General features: G+C 38.0%; 1 protein-coding gene across 2 annotated transcripts in view; it reads left to right on the top strand.

The window, feature by feature from the left end:
- Window positions 1-1,716: 1,716 nt before the first annotated feature.
- Window positions 1,717-18,581, top strand: part of MED6 (mediator complex subunit 6) — a 30,759-nt gene continuing 13,894 nt past the window's right edge. For both annotated transcript variants that reach the window (XM_089907895.1, XM_022570241.2), the window contains exons 1-6: window positions 1,717-1,838; window positions 4,713-4,872; window positions 5,940-6,031; window positions 7,653-7,735; window positions 8,042-8,150; window positions 9,574-9,689. In XM_089907895.1, coding sequence (XP_089764021.1) covers window positions 1,817-1,838; window positions 4,713-4,872; window positions 5,940-6,031; window positions 7,653-7,735; window positions 8,042-8,150; window positions 9,574-9,689 — 582 coding nt within the window. In that variant the 5' untranslated portion in view covers window positions 1,717-1,816. The remainder of the gene's footprint in view (window positions 1,839-4,712; window positions 4,873-5,939; window positions 6,032-7,652; window positions 7,736-8,041; window positions 8,151-9,573; window positions 9,690-18,581) is intronic.

The raw sequence follows: 18,581 nt of genomic DNA, 5'->3' as shown, positions 1-18,581 counted from the left end.
CCTACAGATCTGTGTTCTGTTGTACTTCTTCCTAATCCTCTTCTAATAAAAACACAAGAAAACAGAACGAACAAAACAAAACAAAAAGCTTGATGTTTCACACTTTTGTTTATTGGACATGATAACCCCTGTTTTGGAATGCCATCTCCACCAGGACCCTACCAGGCCTTTCTCCTTTGAAAACTCTGCTCTGTGCATGTGCATACTTTTATTGGGACACATACTGTATACATACCATCTCAAGTATAAAATCCCAGTTCAAAAAGTGGAGTATAACAAAGCAATATATTTGTATGCCACTTAGAGTTAAAATTTTTGAATTCCCAGTCTATGAGGTAGAAAATTCCAATAAATTCATGGTCCCCCACCCTCTTACCTCTGTTTTGTGGTTAAATTCTGGGAGAACCTTCATAGTACCTAAGTTTTGGAACAGATACAGGCACTAACACTTCATCACCATAAAAAGGGCTTCTTCAGATTTGCGGGTTCTCTTCTTGGCATCTGTGTCTTGCTTGCAGATATCCTCATCATTTTGCTTTTATGGAGCTTGAAAGTCTTTCTAAGGCTTCCTATGGCTTCTGCATTTCACAGAATTATTCCCTCTCTGGCATCTTGCTATCTAGCCCAGATTAGCATGCAGATATTAGGTCTTTACTCAGGGACCCAGGGGTATTCCCTTTCTTTTAATCTTTTTAATATTTTGCTTCAGAAGCATTTCCTGTCTTGTGAAAATTTTGTCTCAGAGGCATGTAATATTTTCTTCAATGGCTTTAGACTTTTAATGGGCTTAGTCACATAAAAGCTAATGACTGTCAAATTCTTCCTGCTTAGTCCTGCCCATCCCCACACTTGAGGCAGGGTGAAAAACAGAATGGCCAGTAGCTCCTAAACTGAACAGTTCATTGGATACACCTGAAAGAGCTTTTAAAATGAAAGATGTTACCACCCCCAACTCTGCACAATCAGAATTTGTTCTTATAAACGATCACAGGAGACCAAGGTCGAATTTTATATATATATATTTTTTGCGGTACGCGGGCCTCTCACTGTTGTGGCCCCTCCCGTTGCGGAGCACAGGCTCCGGAGGCCCAGGCTCAGCGGCCACGTCTCACGGGCCCAGCCGCTCCGCGGCATGTGGGATCTTCGCGGACCGGGGCACGAACCCGCGTCCCCTACCTCGGCAGGTGGACTCTCAACCACTGCGCCACCAGGGAAGCCCAAGGTCAAAACTTTGCAAACCTCAGTGGTGGACGTTGGGCAGGGCTCTGCTCACTCTGTATTTCCTCAAAGTCTCCAAATTTTTACCCCGGTGGTATTCCCTGCCTCTACATCTCCTTCCTTTGGCGCTGCTCTCTCCTTCCTGCTAGCAGCTCCTAGCCTCTCCCTCCCCTTCTTACCCCTTCCCTACCCACCGCGCTCCACCTCCCAGCCCCGCCCCGCCCTTCTCTGCCTCGTCCCACCCCTCTCTCCCCAACCCAACTCTACTTCCCGGCTCCATCCCTCCCCCTCCTCCTTGCCCCGCTCCACCTCCTAGCCCCGCCCCACCCCTTCTCTCCGCCCCTCCCCTCTTCCCCGCCCCGCTGCACCTCCCAGCCCGCCCCACCCTCTCTCAGCCCCGCCCCTCAGCCCCGCCCCGCTCCACCTCCTATTCTCTCCGCTACTTCCCTTTCCCTGCCCTGTCTTCCTGGCCTTGCAGTCTCCTCCCCTCTTTTGGTTCCTCCTTAACATTCCTCTGCTCTGCAGCAGAGCTCTTTCGTCTCAGACTTGTTACGTTTACTCTGCGCCGGAAGAAGAACCTGAGGACGGTTTTGGGACTATGGCGGCGGTGGATATCCGAGGTAACCTGTGCTGTCCCCTTTGTTTCCTGATTGTTTGGGATCTGGTTTAGGGATTTATAGCTCTTGGGGGCAAGATTCCGGTTCCCTTGTGATGTCTCCCAAGCTCTTTGGAATGTTTTCTGTGAACGACCCAAAGCGCCAATCTGTCGAAAAATTGCCTAGATTTTCTCAGTTTTTCAGGAGTCTCTTAGAAGAGTCAAAACGAAGAGGTTGGAATAAGCTCTGGGCTTTGAGCCCTGTGGTGTTGTCCTACATACGTATCTCTACAGCAGTATTGGGGCTGTTCTGTACAGGTGAAGGAACGACAGAGAAGGGGGTGGGGTCATGAGCCGACAGTGTTTGGTTCATTCTTGGCACTTGGCCTGGGGCCTACCTTATTCCTGACGTTTGAGGTTCCTTTTTCTATATTAACCAAATTGGAGTCTAGCACACATATTACAAATATGTTGTCATTTATATATTGTCAAAATGTCCAGTGATCTTCAGCAGTTCTGGATAATGTTTACTATATGTTTGTCTTTCGTTATAAGTGAGAATATCAAGTACCTAATTTCATTACTTGCTGATAGAGAGCTGTATTAGAGCCATGTCAATATGCTCTCCCTTGCTACTGAATAAAAAAGAGGAACATTTAGTCCACGAGGCTGTTTAGCTTTCATAACTTTTTACTTTTTATTTAGATTTGTCAGGTCCATTGCAAAGGCTCTAAGGTGGGAACATGTCAGAAGAGCAGCAAGGGGGCCAGTATGGCTGAAGCACAGTGAGAGAGGAGGCGGGAAGTAGATGAGGTCAGAGAGAGAATTGGTGTGGTGGCTTGTTCATACAGGAATTGTAGGCCGTGGTAAGGCCTTTGGCTTGTCCTCTGAGTAAAATAGAGAACCCCTGGAGGGTTTTGACCAGAAGGGATGAACGTAACCTGACTTACTTTTTTTTAGGATCACCTTGACTACTGAGAACACTGTAGGAGGGCAAAGGTAGAATTAGGGAGACCGGTTAGGAAGGCACTTTTGTAATGCATGGGGATTCGGAGGTGGCTCAGACTAGGGTGGTAACAGTGGAGATGGTAAGAAATAGTTGGAGTCTGCTTGTTTTGGTAGTGTAGTCTCTTTATTGGGCTGTGGTCACAGGTAGTTTCTATGTAGGAGAACTAATATATCCTATTTCACAGCCACACACCACCCTCTTAACCCCAGTTAACTAGTTTGTAACTGAACATCCTTGGATACTGGAGTGTGTGTAAATTTATGACCAGTGGAGTAACTTGTCCTTAGCCCTTAATCATGAATTAATAAACATTTTCTAATTCTTACCAAACAGGTCCTGTGCTAGTTCTGATGAGTAACCCACAGCCCCAGTTCCTTAAAAAACTCAGCATTTAATGGGAAAACATTTGTACTTGTGGGTTATTAATAATCAATTATAAAACTATATAAAAACCGCTATGAGGACATAGAGGAAGAAACCATTATTTCTGCCTTGCAAAGTAGAGAAAGGCTTTGCAGAGATTAGTGACTTTTAAGATGAGTTTAATCTAGCTTGACCATTTGAATATCTAGTAAACCTATACCTTTTTGAGAATGAAAGACGTTTCTATATTTTTTAGAAGTGCATAAACTAGAAAAAAAAAAGAGGCACAAACTAGGACAGCCTTTGGTTAAGCCAGAAATAAGTTTGTTCATATTAATCTTAAAAGAAATTGACTACCAGCACTATCACCATCATCATAATGAACATTTATTGGGTTATTACAATGTACTAAGCGTTTTACATATATAATCTAGCATGGAGATACTATTATAATCCCTATTTTATAGATGAGAAAACTAAGGCATGGGGAGGTTGAAGTTTTCCATTCTTCCTTCTTCAACCAGTAATTATGTAGGCAATTTGATGTTTCATGACTTACAGCTAGTGGGATTTAGTACTGTCAGTGGTATGAAACATTGCAGCCAGTACCCAATAAAAGCTCATTAATTAAAGCTATCTAGCCCTACTTATCATGTCTTTGTTTTCTTTTTCCATTTTGAAAAATTTAAAGTTTAATTCTTTAAAATGTGAAATTGTATGGCTGTAATTAAGGGCATTCTACTTTTCATTTGCTCCTTTTACATAATTATTATCTCATCTATAGTAATAGATTCCTAACTTATTTCTGTCTCTTTAATTGGAAGAGCTCCCATTAGTGGCAATGGATGTGTTTTCTTTGGCATACATATTGTTTGAAAATTTTTGAATTAGTTGCCAACAGTATAAAAACTCAGGATTTCCAATATTTTGAAAGACCTCTCTAGATTTCAAATCCTATAACTTCTTCACCTAATTGAGTTATTCTTTAAACATATAATGTACTTTTATTTATTTATTGAATCTTTGAATTTTATTTATTTTTTATACAGCAGGCTCATTAGTTATCTATTTTATACATATTAGTGTATATATGTCAATCAGAATCTCCCAATTAAACATATAATATACTTTTATATTTCCCTACCTTTGTATATGCGTTACCTCTGCTTGGAATTACTTTGCCTCTCTTTTCTCCATGGTGAGCCTCTATTTATTCTTTAACATATAGTGCTAAAACCCACCTCCTCCTCACCCCATGAAAAATCATTCCTGTTCCCTCAGGTAAGGTATTCTGCTTGCTCCACTGTGCTCTCATAACACATTTATTCTTACCTTTATTATGGATCTTGTGTTGTCATTGCTTTCTTGCATACTTCTCTCTTCTGCAGGACTGTGAGGGTATGTAGGTTAGGATCCACGTCATCCTTATATTCATAGTGCCTCCTACATTATATGCATAGTAAATGTTTGTTGGATTGGATTTTTTTCTCTTTTCTCATCCTTTATCATTTTGTTTCTTTTCTATAGATAATCTGCTGGGAATCTCTTGGGTTGACAGTTCCTGGATCCCTATTTTGAACAGTGGAAGTGTCCTGGATTACTTTTCAGAAAGAAGTAATCCTTTTTATGACAGGACATGTAATAATGAAGTGGTCAAAATGCAGAGGCTAACATTAGAACACTTAAAGTAAGTTATTATAAGAAGGTAGCATCTTTGCCAACTGCAGATTTTGTAATGAATAGTTCTTTCAAGCTGTGAATCATGAAGTACAGAGTAGAAGTGTTGGAAGAACCGGAGTTTTGTTTGGGTTTGTGCAGATTTGACATGCAAAGGAATTATTAGTAGTCACTTGTAACCTAGGAGGTCTTTTCTTTATAACTTCACATATTACTGTCTAGTTAAAATGCAACTATGAGGTTTAGATGTAAATCTCATTGATTTCAGCAATGCAACTGTTACCTTAACCAGGTATCTATATATGTTGTCTCCTCTACATCTAATTTGATGTCTTAAACCATAGTCGAGTTTATAGTAGATTTTTCTTTGTTTGACAAATAAAATTTTAGCCAAATTTAGCAAGATTCTTCAGACTTGGGATGCTAAATAATTCATTACTATTATAAAAGTTTCTGAAACAACTGTGTAATGAAGTTTTTCATCTGTCAGCTAAACATGGGGAGCAGGGGTCCTAAGAAATTAAATTTCTGGTATTTTAAATAGCTTTTGTTTTGAGGTAAATATTTACATTTACTGAGATACCTTGGTGTTGCTTTTAAACATAGTATGTCAGGAAAAGATACGTTGGGGGTGAGGATAAGGTTTTTGATGTTTTCTGGTTGGGTACAATATATAGTAGTGATCTATATTAAGACAGGTATAGTGTTCATGTATATTTTAATATTTTATATATATTTATAGATCTCCTTGGTCAGGAAGCATCCTGGTATTTTGATTGCCTTTTTTGAAATGTAGGTTCATTGTACTTTCATGACTGAAAATACTCCGATTTAAGTTCATCATGAATTTTTGTAGAGAAATTTTGTTGTTGTTTAAAAACGAAATCTTACTTTATTTGTGCCCCACCTACCTGGGAAAAATAGCCAGTTTTATTGAACAGCCAATTTTTCATATCAAACATAGGCAGTTTTATCCTGTTTACAATGTTGCTATACTTTTATGTGATAATTTGAATGTTCTACAGAATTGTTTGTAGGGCATCCATAGATCTCTGAGTGTCTGTGTCCTGTTTTCAGTCAGATGGTTGGAGTGGAATACATCCTTTTACATGCCCAAGAGCCCATTCTTTTTATCATTCGAAAGCAACAGCGGCAGTCCCCTACTCAAGGTAAAATATGTAAACTTTAGGCATTATTTTCTTCTTAAAATACCATGATTTATTTACTCCTGAGCTATATGTTCTTATTTTTGTGGATTGGGTTCTGTTTTAGGGATTTGTAGGAATCCATGTGTAGGCTTCCTATGCTTTCCCTTCTGTGAGGGGCCACACCAAGTGCACCTTCCCTCTAGTAGTGAAATGCAGTGTGTACTATGTCTGCTCAGAGCTCAGGGAAGACCGTTTGAGACTCTGAGTCCAGAATTTTTATTGAGGGCTGATCATGTAGACGTCCTCTGCCTGTCAAATTCTAGTCTCTCAGAAGGAAATCAGGTTTAATTCTTGGTAGATGCAGTTGCACCAAATTCATAAAAGGTCAATGGAAAACCCTCATTGATACATTCAATCAAAATTACCAGACAAAAACTTGCTTTAGAAATCATACTGAAAAGTATAGAATTCAGACTTGATTTTGAATCAAAGAGCTAGTCACCTATTCCAGAGATGACCAGCTACATCTCTTAAATTAGATACTCTCATCAAGACCTTTGAGAATAACCTTCACCCTAGTATTGATTCCAGAGAATGACTTGCTACTGAAGTTGTGGTTCCAGAGTCAAGAATCCAAATTTACTTTCAAAGTCAAAGATCTAGGACTTCCCTGGTGGCACAGTGGTTAAGAATCCGCCTGCCAGTGCAGGGGACATGGGTTCGAGCCCTGGTCCAGGAAGATCCCACATGCCGCAGAGCAACTAAGCCCATGTGCCACAGCTACTGAGCCTGCGCCCTAGAGCCCGTGAGGCACGACTACTGAAGCCCGAGCACCTAGAGCCCATGCTCCGCAACAAGAGAAGCCACTGCAGTGAGAAGCCTGCGCACTGCAACAAAGACCAAACACGGCCAAAAATAAATAAATAAAGATAAATAAATTTAAAAAAAAAAAAAGTCAAAGATCTAGAGTCCCTGCCCAGAGAAAAAGAGAAACTTAGAACAAAGACAAGGCTGGGGACAAGAGTTCCATGATGAAAGGGTTCCAGGTACAGAAGCGACAGAAGATGGCACCAGCCTCACTAGCAGCTGTTTTATTCCTTAGGACCTCGGACTGGGGCACAGAGGCAAGTTCAGTGTGTCTGGTATCTTCATCCTGGGCCCTAAATCTCTCTTGCTCTAAGGTCTTATTCCCCAAAGTGTGGTTGACTGACAGCAGCATCGGATCACTTAGGAACTTGTTAGAAATGCATCGTCCCTACTGAGTAAGAATCTGATTTTAACAAGATACTCAGGTGATTCAAATGCACGTTAAAGTTTAAGAAGCACTGCTCCTAGGGCAAACGTTTTTTTTAGCAAACTTTTTCTGTGAAGGTCCAGAGACTAAATATTTTAGGCTTTGGAGCCTCATGGTCTCTGAGACAACTATTCAACTAGTGCCATAGCAGCCTTAGATAATAACGCAAATGAATGAGTGTGGTTATTTTCCTATATAACTTTATTTACAAAAACAGGAATTGCCAAACCCTACCTTAAGCTTTAGTATGGGAAAATGTTAAACTTTAGTTGTTCTTTTTATGGAAATATATTTAGCAGTTTGTGTGCATAGCTATATTGATAAACTTTTTTTTTCTCGCTGCTTCAGTTATCCCACTGGCTGATTACTATATTATTGCTGGAGTGATCTATCAGGCACCAGACTTGGGATCAGTTATAAACTCTAGAGTGGTGAGTGTCTTTACATACTTTAAACATTAAAGAAAACTTCTAACTGAACTACCTTGCTACCGAGAATTAAACAGGATCTCCTCTCCCTTGTGTACGTTGGTATAAAGTGTTGACTATTAGAATATCTTAAGCATTGGTTCCTGTGGGCCAACTCCATGTTCAAAGTATATACCACCCCTAGATACATAGTGATTCAGGTTCTGAAAAGCAGAAGAATTACTGTCTTTGCATATGTAATATTTTGTGTTCACTTTGTAAATTTTGGATGATTGATGAGAAATTCAGAATTTGTTTTCTTTTTATAAGCTTACTGTGGTACATGGCATTCAGTCAGCTTTTGATGAAGCTATGTCATACTGTCGATATCATCCTTCCAAAGGGTATTGGTGGCACTTCAAAGATCATGAAGAGCAAGGTAGGTGGGACACCGAGACCCTCCTAAAACACTTTTTGTTACTCAGAGAATGAAGCTGCTTTCTTTCGGAAAATGGCTGTTGATGATTTCTAGCTGTGCTTTACTTCTCCGTGGGAAGGTTTCATAGGATGATGACATTGTCAGAGCTATATGATTCATGTAACTAGATGTGGTAGTAATAGCATTCCCATAGGAACAGGTACAAATTTTAATCTCTTTGGTACATGATAATCTCTGATAAGTTGATACAAGGTTTTAAAATATTCAGGACATGTAGGGGAAATCAGTGATGAGGAATGAGTAATGATGATATTTCCTGCTTACCAAACTGTTGAGTCATCTTGAAATCTGTACCCAAGTCTTCCAAGTTTTTGAAATAGGGGAGATGCTCTTAAAGCCCTATCTCCAGACGAACAGTCTGTTTTCCGATCTTTCCATGTTACCGCCTGTCGTGATGCCAGGTCCTCTAGTTGCCATAGCTGCTAATCTGCTACTTGTTCTGTACCATATTTTACTAATAAAAGTACTTCTAGAAATGTATCTATAGCAGTATACCTATATTCTGCATTTCTTTCTAGAGAAATAGAAGCTTAGAATGAATTACTATGGAAAAGGTAGCCTTTAAATAAAATTCAGACCCGTGGAATGAATGGTCTTTGAGATACAGTTATATTTATTCGTAATAGTAGGTCCCGGCGACAACATTTGACTTAGGAAAGTTTGCATCAGTTGAATAAACTTCTCCCAAGAGCTCTTTTCCCCTACCCTAATGAAATGTTTGGAGTAAAACTTAACTGGAACCCTTTCTTTATAGACAGTCCACCAGCACACTCCCCTCCCAGGGAAAATCCCACACGTGATTAGCTTCATAATTTTTCTTGCAAGTTCTTTTCTCTCTTGTCTTTATGATCTTCTGTTGTTTGGTTTGTCCTGTTTTTTTCAGTGGATTATAGTCTTCATAATTGAGTATGGTTACTTGAGTTTATGAAAGTTGCATTTTCCATTTGTACCTATTAGGTTTTGCAGGAAAAGTCCATTTAATACACTTAAAATATACACATGATAATTTCAAACCAATAATCTGAATGTGACTTAGGTAATTATGGAAAATTTAGCCTTAAAGTTTTCCATAATTAAGTAATTATGGAAACATAAGAACGATGTTTATCCATGTTTACATGCTAAAACTGAAATGTCTTTAAAAGATATATCAGCTTTTTAAATGTTAGAATTTTAACCTCATTTCAGAGGGAGAGTTTGAATGCTTCTCTGTATATGCTATGTTTAACGTATTTGGGGGGATTATCTTTGGAATAGCAGCCATTAAAAATAATGAAATTTGAATATATTCATGGCAGACAAAGATTTGTGAAATAATAAGGCACCAAGACAATGTTTTGATTTGGACCTTATATTTTAATAGATAAAGTCAAACCTAAAGTCAAAAGGAAAGAAGAACCAAGCTCTATTTTCCAGAGACAGCGTGTGGATGCTTTACTCCTAGACCTTAGACAAAAATTTCCACCCCGATTTGTGCAGGTAATGAGAATGCGTGTGGTTAATTTTGATTCAACACTTTTTCCTGGCATATTTATTTTAAATTGAGGACTGTTTCAGATGTGACCTAAAAATACTGATTTTCCTTGTTAGTTAAAAAAATGATCTCTGAATCAAAGAAAGGTTTTTCAAGGACTTAATGGAGGAGGTGGTAAAGGGAATGGAATTAGTACTGTTCTGTGTGCTTAAGTTTAATTCCTTATTGAATCTTCGTAAACTATGAGGACTGAATATAATAATATTCTCATTCAGAAGGTTGCTGAAAGTGTCATAGATGGTAACAAAACTAGAATTTGAAACTCATGCTGTTTTTACTGTACGTGCTGCCTTCCACCCTGATGTAGAGGGTATTTAAGTCCTTAAATGATAGAATAATAAAAACTTTGTAATAAAAAGAATAGTACATTTGATGTGGAGGGTTTGGCATGATAAATGGAGGAGGCAGGAGTAATAATAAATAGACTTATAACATATATTGGAGCTATGTGAATTCCATTATGTTGTCTTGGGCATTCCAACAGCAATAGCAGGTCCACGTACTGTGGTACTAAATGAGCTTTTGCAGAGAAGTAAGTGTGAGATGGAATATGTGAACATGTTATTCTTATGGTTTGCCTCAGCTCTTACTTATCTTTACAGGGCTGTGTACACACAAGGTCATGTTTTTCCTGTGGAGGGCCTATTTAAGAGATTTTCAAGGGTTGTTTTAGACTGAGATTTTTCACACCCTGAGATGACTTTAGAATAGGCCTTTCCTTCCCCCTTCCCTGACTCTACTGGATGAGGTGTACTGTTGGAATGGTGACGTGGTAGTGAAGGGAGCAGAGGCCACAGTTGGAACTCGGGACCAAAAAGCCAGTTTAGAGAAATCTCATGAATTGCACGTGAAGATGAAACAATGTCTGTTGAATAAATAAATAAATGAATTATAGCTCTGTGTAAGATGACGAGTAGTGACTACAGAGTGTAAGAGGTTAGGTATGGTTGGCCATTCGTGGCAGAACACCTAGAACTGCACAGTATAGTAGCCCCTAGGCACATGTGACTATTGTGCATTTGAAACACAGCTAGTCCAAATTGAGTTGTGTGAGTTGTGTTATGTGTGAAATACATACTGGGTTCAAGCACTTAGTACAAAAAATTTATAAAATATTTCATTAATAGTTAAAAATATTGATTATATGTCAGTGATACTATTTTAGATACATTTGGTTAAAAATAATAAAATTCATCTGTTTCTTTCTGAAAATGTGACTACTAGAAAAATTTAAATTGCATATATAGCTTGTATTTATGGCTCACATTATATTTTGGGCAGTGCTGATCTAGAAAATGGGAACAGAAAATGCAAAACCAAAAACATGAAAGATGATCAATGAAGACATACTCAGAAACCAAGAAAATCCCTCAGTTTGTTCTTTGTCTAGTTTCTTGAGGTGTAAAGTTAGGTTGTTTGCGATCTTTCCTTCTTTTTAATGTAGGATTTATTGCTATAAACTTCCCTCTTAGTACTTCTTTTCCTGCATCCCATAAGTTTTGGTATGATGTATTTTCATTTTAATTTCTCTCCAGATAATTTCTGATTTCCCTTTTGATTCCTTCTTTGGCCTACTGGTTGTTCAGGAGTGTTTTGTTTAATTTCCACTTATAAGTTAGCAGAAGAAAAGAAATTACAAAGATTAAAAATTATGAAATAGAGACTAGAAAAACAATAGAAAAGAATCAGTGATACATCAGAAACTAACACAACATTTTAAATCAACTATACTTCAATAAAAACAACAACAACAAAAAAAAAGCAAGGAAACTAAGGGTTGGTGTTTTGAAAAGATAAACGAAATTGACCAACTTTTAGCTAGACTAACAAAGAGAGGAGACTCAAATAAATAAAATTAGAAATGGAAGAGATGTTACTACTGATGCCACAGAAGTAAAATGATCATAAGAGACTACTATAAACAGTTTATATGCCAAGAAATTGGGTAACCTATAAGAAATTCCTAGAACATATGACCTACCAAGACTGAGTCATGAAGAAATAGAAAATCTGAACAGACCAATAATGAATAAGGAGACTGAATCAGTAATCACAAACCTCCCAAAGAAATGTCTAGGAACAGATGACTTCGTGGGTGAATTCTACCACACATTTAAAGAGAATTAACACCAGTCCTTCTCAAACTCTTCCAAAAAATTAAAGAGGAGGGAACACTTCCAAATTCATTTTATGAGGCCAGCATTACTCTGATACCAACGACCAAAAGACACTACAAGACAAGAAAACTACAGTCCAATAAAAATAGATGCAAAAATTCTCAATGAAATACTAGCAAATCAAATGCAATAGCCCATTAAGAGGATAATGTATCATGATCAAGTGGGATTTATCCCTGGGGTGCAGAGATGGTTCGACATACTAAAATCAGTCAGTGTGATACACTACATTATCAGGATGAAGGATAAAAATCACATGATCATCTCAATAGATGCAGAAAAAGCATTTGGGAAAATTCAACATCTTTTTATGGTAAAAACAACAAACTAGGTATAAAAGGAATGTACCTCAACATCATAAAAGCCATGTATAACAAACCCACGGCTATCATATTCAGTGGTGAAGAACAAAGCTTTTTCTCTAAGATCAGGAACAAGACAAGGATATCCACCCTCCACGCTTCTATTCAGCATAGTGCTGGGAGACCTAGCCAGAGAAATTAGGCAGTAAAAGGGATCCAAATGGGAAAAGAAGTAAAATTGTCTGTTTGCAGGTGATATGATCTTATACATAGCAAACCCAAAGACTCCATTAAAAAACTGTTATAACTAATACATGAATTCAGTGAAATTGCAGGATACAAAATCAACACACAAAAATCAGTTGCACTTCTGTATACTAACAACTATCAGTAAAGGATATCAAGAAAATCCCACTTATAATAGCATCAAAAACATACTTAGGGGTAAACTTTTTGTTATCAGCTTTATTGAGATATAATTGGTGTAATAACATTGTGTAAGTTTAAGGTGTACAGCCTGTTGATTTGATACACTTATATACTGCAAAATGATTACCGCCATAGCATTAGCGAACATCTCTGTCATGTCGCATAATTACTGTTCTTTTTTATGGTGAGTTCATTTAAGTTTTACTCTCTTAGCAACTTTCAAATATATACTACAGTGTTACTAACTATAATCACCATGTTGTGTATTAGATTTCCAGAACTTATTTCATCTTATACCTTTCACCAACATCTCCCCATTTCCCCCACCCCCTCAGCTGCTGGCAGGCACCGCTGTACTCTCTGTAGGAGTTTGAACATTTTAGATTCCATATATAAGTGATGTGATATATCATATTTGCCTGTCTGACTCCACTTAGTATAATGCTCTCCAGGTTCACGCTCTCACAAATGGCAGGATATCCTTCTTTCTCATGGCTAAACAATATTCCTGTATATGTGTGCGCGCGTGTGTGTGTGTGTGTATCACATATGTCTCTCTCTCACACACACATATATATATCTCACATCTTCTTTACCCATTCTGTTGACAGACATGTAGGTTGTTTCCATACCTTGGCTATTGTGGATAATGCCGCAGTGAATGTGGGAATGCAGGTGTCCATTCGAGATCCTGTATTCATTCCCTTCAAATACATACCCAAAAGTGGGATTGCTAGATCATATGGTATTTCTGTTTTTAATTTTTTGGGGAACCTCTGTACTGTTTTCCATATTGGCTGCACCAATTTGTATTGCCACCAACAGTACACAAGTGCTCCCTTTTTTTTACACCCTCACCAACACTTGTTACTTCTTGTCTTTTCAATGGTAACCATTATAACAACTGTGAAGTGATATCTCATTGTGGTTTTGATATGCATTTCCCTGATGATGAGTGATGTTGAGCACCTTTTCATGTACCTGTTGGCCATCTGTATGTCTTCTTTGGAAAAATACCTATTCAGGTCCTCTGCCCATTTTTTAATTGAATTGTTTGTTTTTTCACTGTTGAGATATATGAGTTCTTTATATATTTTGGATATTAACTTCTTATCAGATAAGCGATTTGCAAATATTTCCTTCCATTTTGTAGGTTGCCTTTTCATTTTGTTGATGATTTACTTTGCTCTGCAGAAGCTTTTTGGTTTGCTGTAGTCTCACTTGTTTATTTTTGCTTTTGGTGCATTTGCTTTTCATGTCAAACCCAAAAACTCATCACCAAGACTGATGTCAAGGAGCTTACTGCCTATGTTTTCTTCTGGGAGTTTTATGGTTTCAGATCTTACATTCCAGTCTTAAATCCATTTTTAGTTAATTTTTTTGTGTTGTGTAAATTAATTGACCATATATGCATGGGTTTATTTCTGGACTCTCTATTTTGTTCCATTGATTTATGTCTGTTTTTATGCCAATACCATACTGTATTGATTACTGTAGCTTTGTAATATAGTTTGAAACCTGAGCTATCTGTATTCCCACATTTATTAGTTTTGTGAATATTTAGCATTATCCACAATAGCCAAGGTATGGAAATAGCCCTAATGTCCGTCAACAGATGAATGGATAAAGAAACTATGGGATATACATATAGTTTAATATTATTCAGCCTTAAAAAAGAAGGAAATTGTACCATTTGTGGTGTCATGGAAGAATCTGGAAGATATTGTGCTAATTGAGATAAGTCAGTCACAGAAGGATGAATATTATATGATTTCACTTACATGAGGTATCTAAAATAGTCAGATACAGAAAATATTATAGTGGTTGCCAGAGGATGGAAGAAGGGGAAAATAGGGAGTTCTAAAAAGGCTGTAAAGTTACAGTTATATAAGATGAATAAGTTGTAGAGATCTGCTGTACAACATACTGCTTACAGTTAACAATATGGTGTTGTGCACTTAAAAACTTGGTAAGAGGGTGGATCTCATATTGAGTGTTCTTAACACACACACACACACACAAACCCCAAACTAAAGGAGCAGAAGAAATCTTTTGGAGGTGATGGATATGTTTATTACCTTGATTGTGGTGATGGTATCACAGGTGTATGTATATGTCCAAACTCATGAAATTGTGTATATCAAATATGTGCAGGTATTTTTCATGTATCAGTTATACCTCAGTGTACCTGTAAAAAGAAAAGAAAGGAACCAGAAAATACTCTGAAGTTTTATTACTCTTATGTGTTTGTGAAGGGAGGAGTACTGAAATATGAGACTTAAAGTTTCTATTAAGGTCATATTGAGAAGAATCGTATATGCTCCACAAAGGAGTTTTGGTTAGTTCTGTGGTCCAGTGTTTATTCACTATTTTAAACCCATAACCTGGTACCACTCCTGTAAACATACGTTTCCAGGTACATTAAATGTTATTTGAAATATTAAAACAATAGCTATCATCACTAAAGACAAATGAAAGCAGTGGTAATTTTTGTACATTCTTTTTCAAATACACCCTCTCTTGAAGTAAACTTAGATATCCTCTACCTCATCTTCTTGACCCTCAGCACTGACTAGCTGTGAATTATTGATGATGGTAGTAGGGACCCATTAAGTGTTTAAAAACAGTTGCAACGAAATAATGTAGTTATTTGTTTGTTTTAGGAAGATAACCATTCATGGTATAGAAGATGCATAGGAAAATGTGTCATGTACCACAATATTCATTGCAGTTCTATTTACAATAGCCAGGACTTGGAAGCAACCTAAGTGTCCATTGACAGATGAACAGATAAAGAATATGTGGCACATATATACAGTGGAATATTACTATATTTGGGGTAAATATAGTTGTTAGGGGCTCTATTTTCGTTAGCCAACCTCCAGAACATTCAGTAGCTTACTGCTGTGTTTGGGTTCTGTGGTACTCCAGCTGACGAAACTGAGTTATTTGTAGTGAGGTGGATGGACCTAGAGTCTGTCATACAGAATGAAGTAAGTCAGAAAGAGAAAAACAAATACCGTATGCTAACACATATATATGGAATCTAAAAAACAAAACAAAAAAATGGTGATGAAGAACCTAGGGGCAAGTCGGGAATAAAGATGCAGAACTACTAGAGAATGGACTTGAGGATACAGGGAGAGGGAAGGTGTAAGCTGGCACAAAGTGAGAGTGGCATGGACATATATACACTACCAAATATAAAATAGATAGCTAGTGGGAAGCAGCTGCATGGCACAGGGAGATCAGCTCGGTGCTTTGTGACCACCTAGAGGGGCGGGATAGGGAGGGTGGGAGGGAGGGAGGGAGAGGCAAGAGGGAAGAGATATGGGGATATATGTATATGTATAACTGATTCACTTTGTTATAAAGCAGAAACTAACACACCATTGTAAAGCAATTATACTCCAATAAAGATGTTAAAAAAATGTGATGTTTGGAGTCAAGGAAGTTAGATTATGGAAAGCCTGAATTAATTCTGTGGCCATAGATAGAGAGGAAACAGATTCAAGATATATTTCAGATTTAGCATTGCCTAAATTTGGTGGTTGGATATGGAGAGATTGGCATTATGGATGATTCTAAGTTTTCAGGCCTAGGATTAGAATCAACTTGGTGTTGAACCCAAATTCAGAATATAGGAAAAGAAACAGATTTGGGGTAAATATAGTTGTTAGGGGTTCTATTTTCATTAGCCAACCTCCAGAACATTCAGTAGCTTACTACTGTGTTTGGGTTCTGTGGTACTCCAGCTGACTTTGACAGTTCCTTTTTCTCTGGCTAGGGGGTCCTGACTTGAATTCCATGTACTGTTCTATCCTGGAGCTAGGCTGGACACTGTAGAAAGCTCAAAGACTCTCTTGAATCTTAAAACAAAAAAACTTCACTTTGTAGAAAGTTGTGGAAATTTAGAAACGCATATAAAAATAGAGGGAATAATAAAAAATGAAGCCCCCATGTACCTATTGATATTACCCTGCTTCAACAGTTATCAGGCGTGGCCAATCTTGTTTTCTCTCTTCTTCCCCTATTTCCTCCCAATTATTTTAAGCAGGTTGCAGACTACATATCATTTCCATGAGTTTTTACATTTTTCTTGTAAAGGTTTAGCCATAGTCACCCTTAAGTTGTCATTTTCCAGAACCTCACCTTCTTTTAACCATCCAGGGGCCAAAAGCCAACTCACAAAGAGAGAGAGTATGTCAACTCTATGTAGCAGACCTAGGAGAACTTTTAATAATCAGAGTTCTCTAGAACTTGTAATAATCTCTTTGTTTCTCCAGCCCACAGCATTTCTCCTCAGATCTGGAGAAGAAAATAGATTCTTGGTCTCCTTGAAGCCTTCTGTGAGCTCCTATTTACCCATTTTGTCTCCCAGAACCATTTGTAGCTTAGGACTTCTGGATCCGAGGGATGTTGCCCCTTTATGGGGGTGCTCAAGATAATATTGGAGAAGTCCTGCATTTTTCCTTGAAGCTCCTTTTTCCATATTTTAACTTTTGTTACTACTGAAAGTTACACCAAAACTGATGTGATAGGAGTTCAGGCCGTCAGTGCCTTTTATTATCAATGTCTTTTCAGTGCTGTTTTCAGAAGCTGCTAGGACCCCATAGGATATTGCTTCAGTTAGGTTTATTCCAAAGTTACCTGATAAATTTTGTCAGAAAGGCCACCTCCGTTCTATTTTCCCATCTTAAACCACATCCTACTAGTTTGTGTGACAGTGTTCACTAGAAAAGATTAGACAGTGTGCACTAATTAGGTAATGACATTATTTCAATGTCTGGATATGGTCCAGTGTCCAGTATAGTTCAAGTGGTTCAGTGCTAGCAGTATAAGAATATCTCCTCTCGATTTCTCATTCCTCAATGTTACACCATCTATTTCCTCTCCTGTTTTAAAGTAAGGAAAAATTATTTGTTCCCTCAAATTACTTTAGACATGTTTAAGTCCTAATATGTTCATAAAACAGGTAATAATGTTGTTGTGTTGGGGATTCCCATGACCACCCCCATGTTTGGAGATTTGCTTGAAGGACTCACAGGATTTATTACAGTGACATAGTAGGGCTATACAGCCAGATATACGGAAAAAAGGCATTAGTGGAGTCTGGAGGAATCCATCTGCAGGCTTCCTTACACTCTCTTCTTCCCATGAAGAGTCATACAGAGTACACTCTTGCCTCAACAGTGAAAATGCAGCAACATGTCAGTGATATTTCTGCCTAAGGAAGTCCATTAGAGACTTGGTGCCCACGTTTTTGGGGAGGTTTTTCAGGTAGGTACTTTCTATCTAGCGCATACCAAAATTCCACATTCTTTGAAGGAAGGCAGGTATTCAGCAAAAACAACATTTTTTATACAAACAGTCTAGGCATAATGAACTGCCATTATCAGTTACAAAATGGTGGGAACCCTCCTGAAATCCAAATTTCCAGATACCAGCCAAAGGCCAACCTTGCAGCCTGGCCCTTCTAAGGATAGTAGCTCAGACCTTCTATGTTAACCTTTTCTGTACAATGGGTAATAATGGGAAGCTCAGTTTTGGTCTTATTAAATGTAATGGTTCCCAGAACTTGTAGTTGGAGTGGGCTAGTAGGCAGTTTGTAGCATGAATCTGGATCATGTGACATCAGAAAATTGTGTAGTCTCTAGTTATAGGAATAGATAAGAAGCTTAAGGAGGGCATGTAAATTCAGAAAGAAATTCAGAAAACAAATGGAGGCATTAAACTTTATAAAAATAAAGAGAACACTTTTATTCTGAGATGACAGGGAAGTATAGAGAGGTATTTTTTATGTATATATGTCTGTATATAAAGGTGTAATAAGTTTGGAGGTAGATAGATGGGAGAGAACTTGGGGCACTGACACCCTTATTGGCTGAGGGTGAGGGGTAGGTTGTGAGCCTTGAGGAGGAAGAAGGAG

This window comes from Delphinapterus leucas, chromosome 2, assembly GCF_059928025.1.
Source record: "Delphinapterus leucas isolate spDelLeu-1000000601 "Yukka" chromosome 2, BTC_Dleu_Yukka2, whole genome shotgun sequence".
NCBI classification, from domain to species: Eukaryota; Metazoa; Chordata; class Mammalia; order Artiodactyla; family Monodontidae; genus Delphinapterus; species Delphinapterus leucas.
This window is presented reverse-complemented; position numbering and strand designations above follow the sequence as displayed.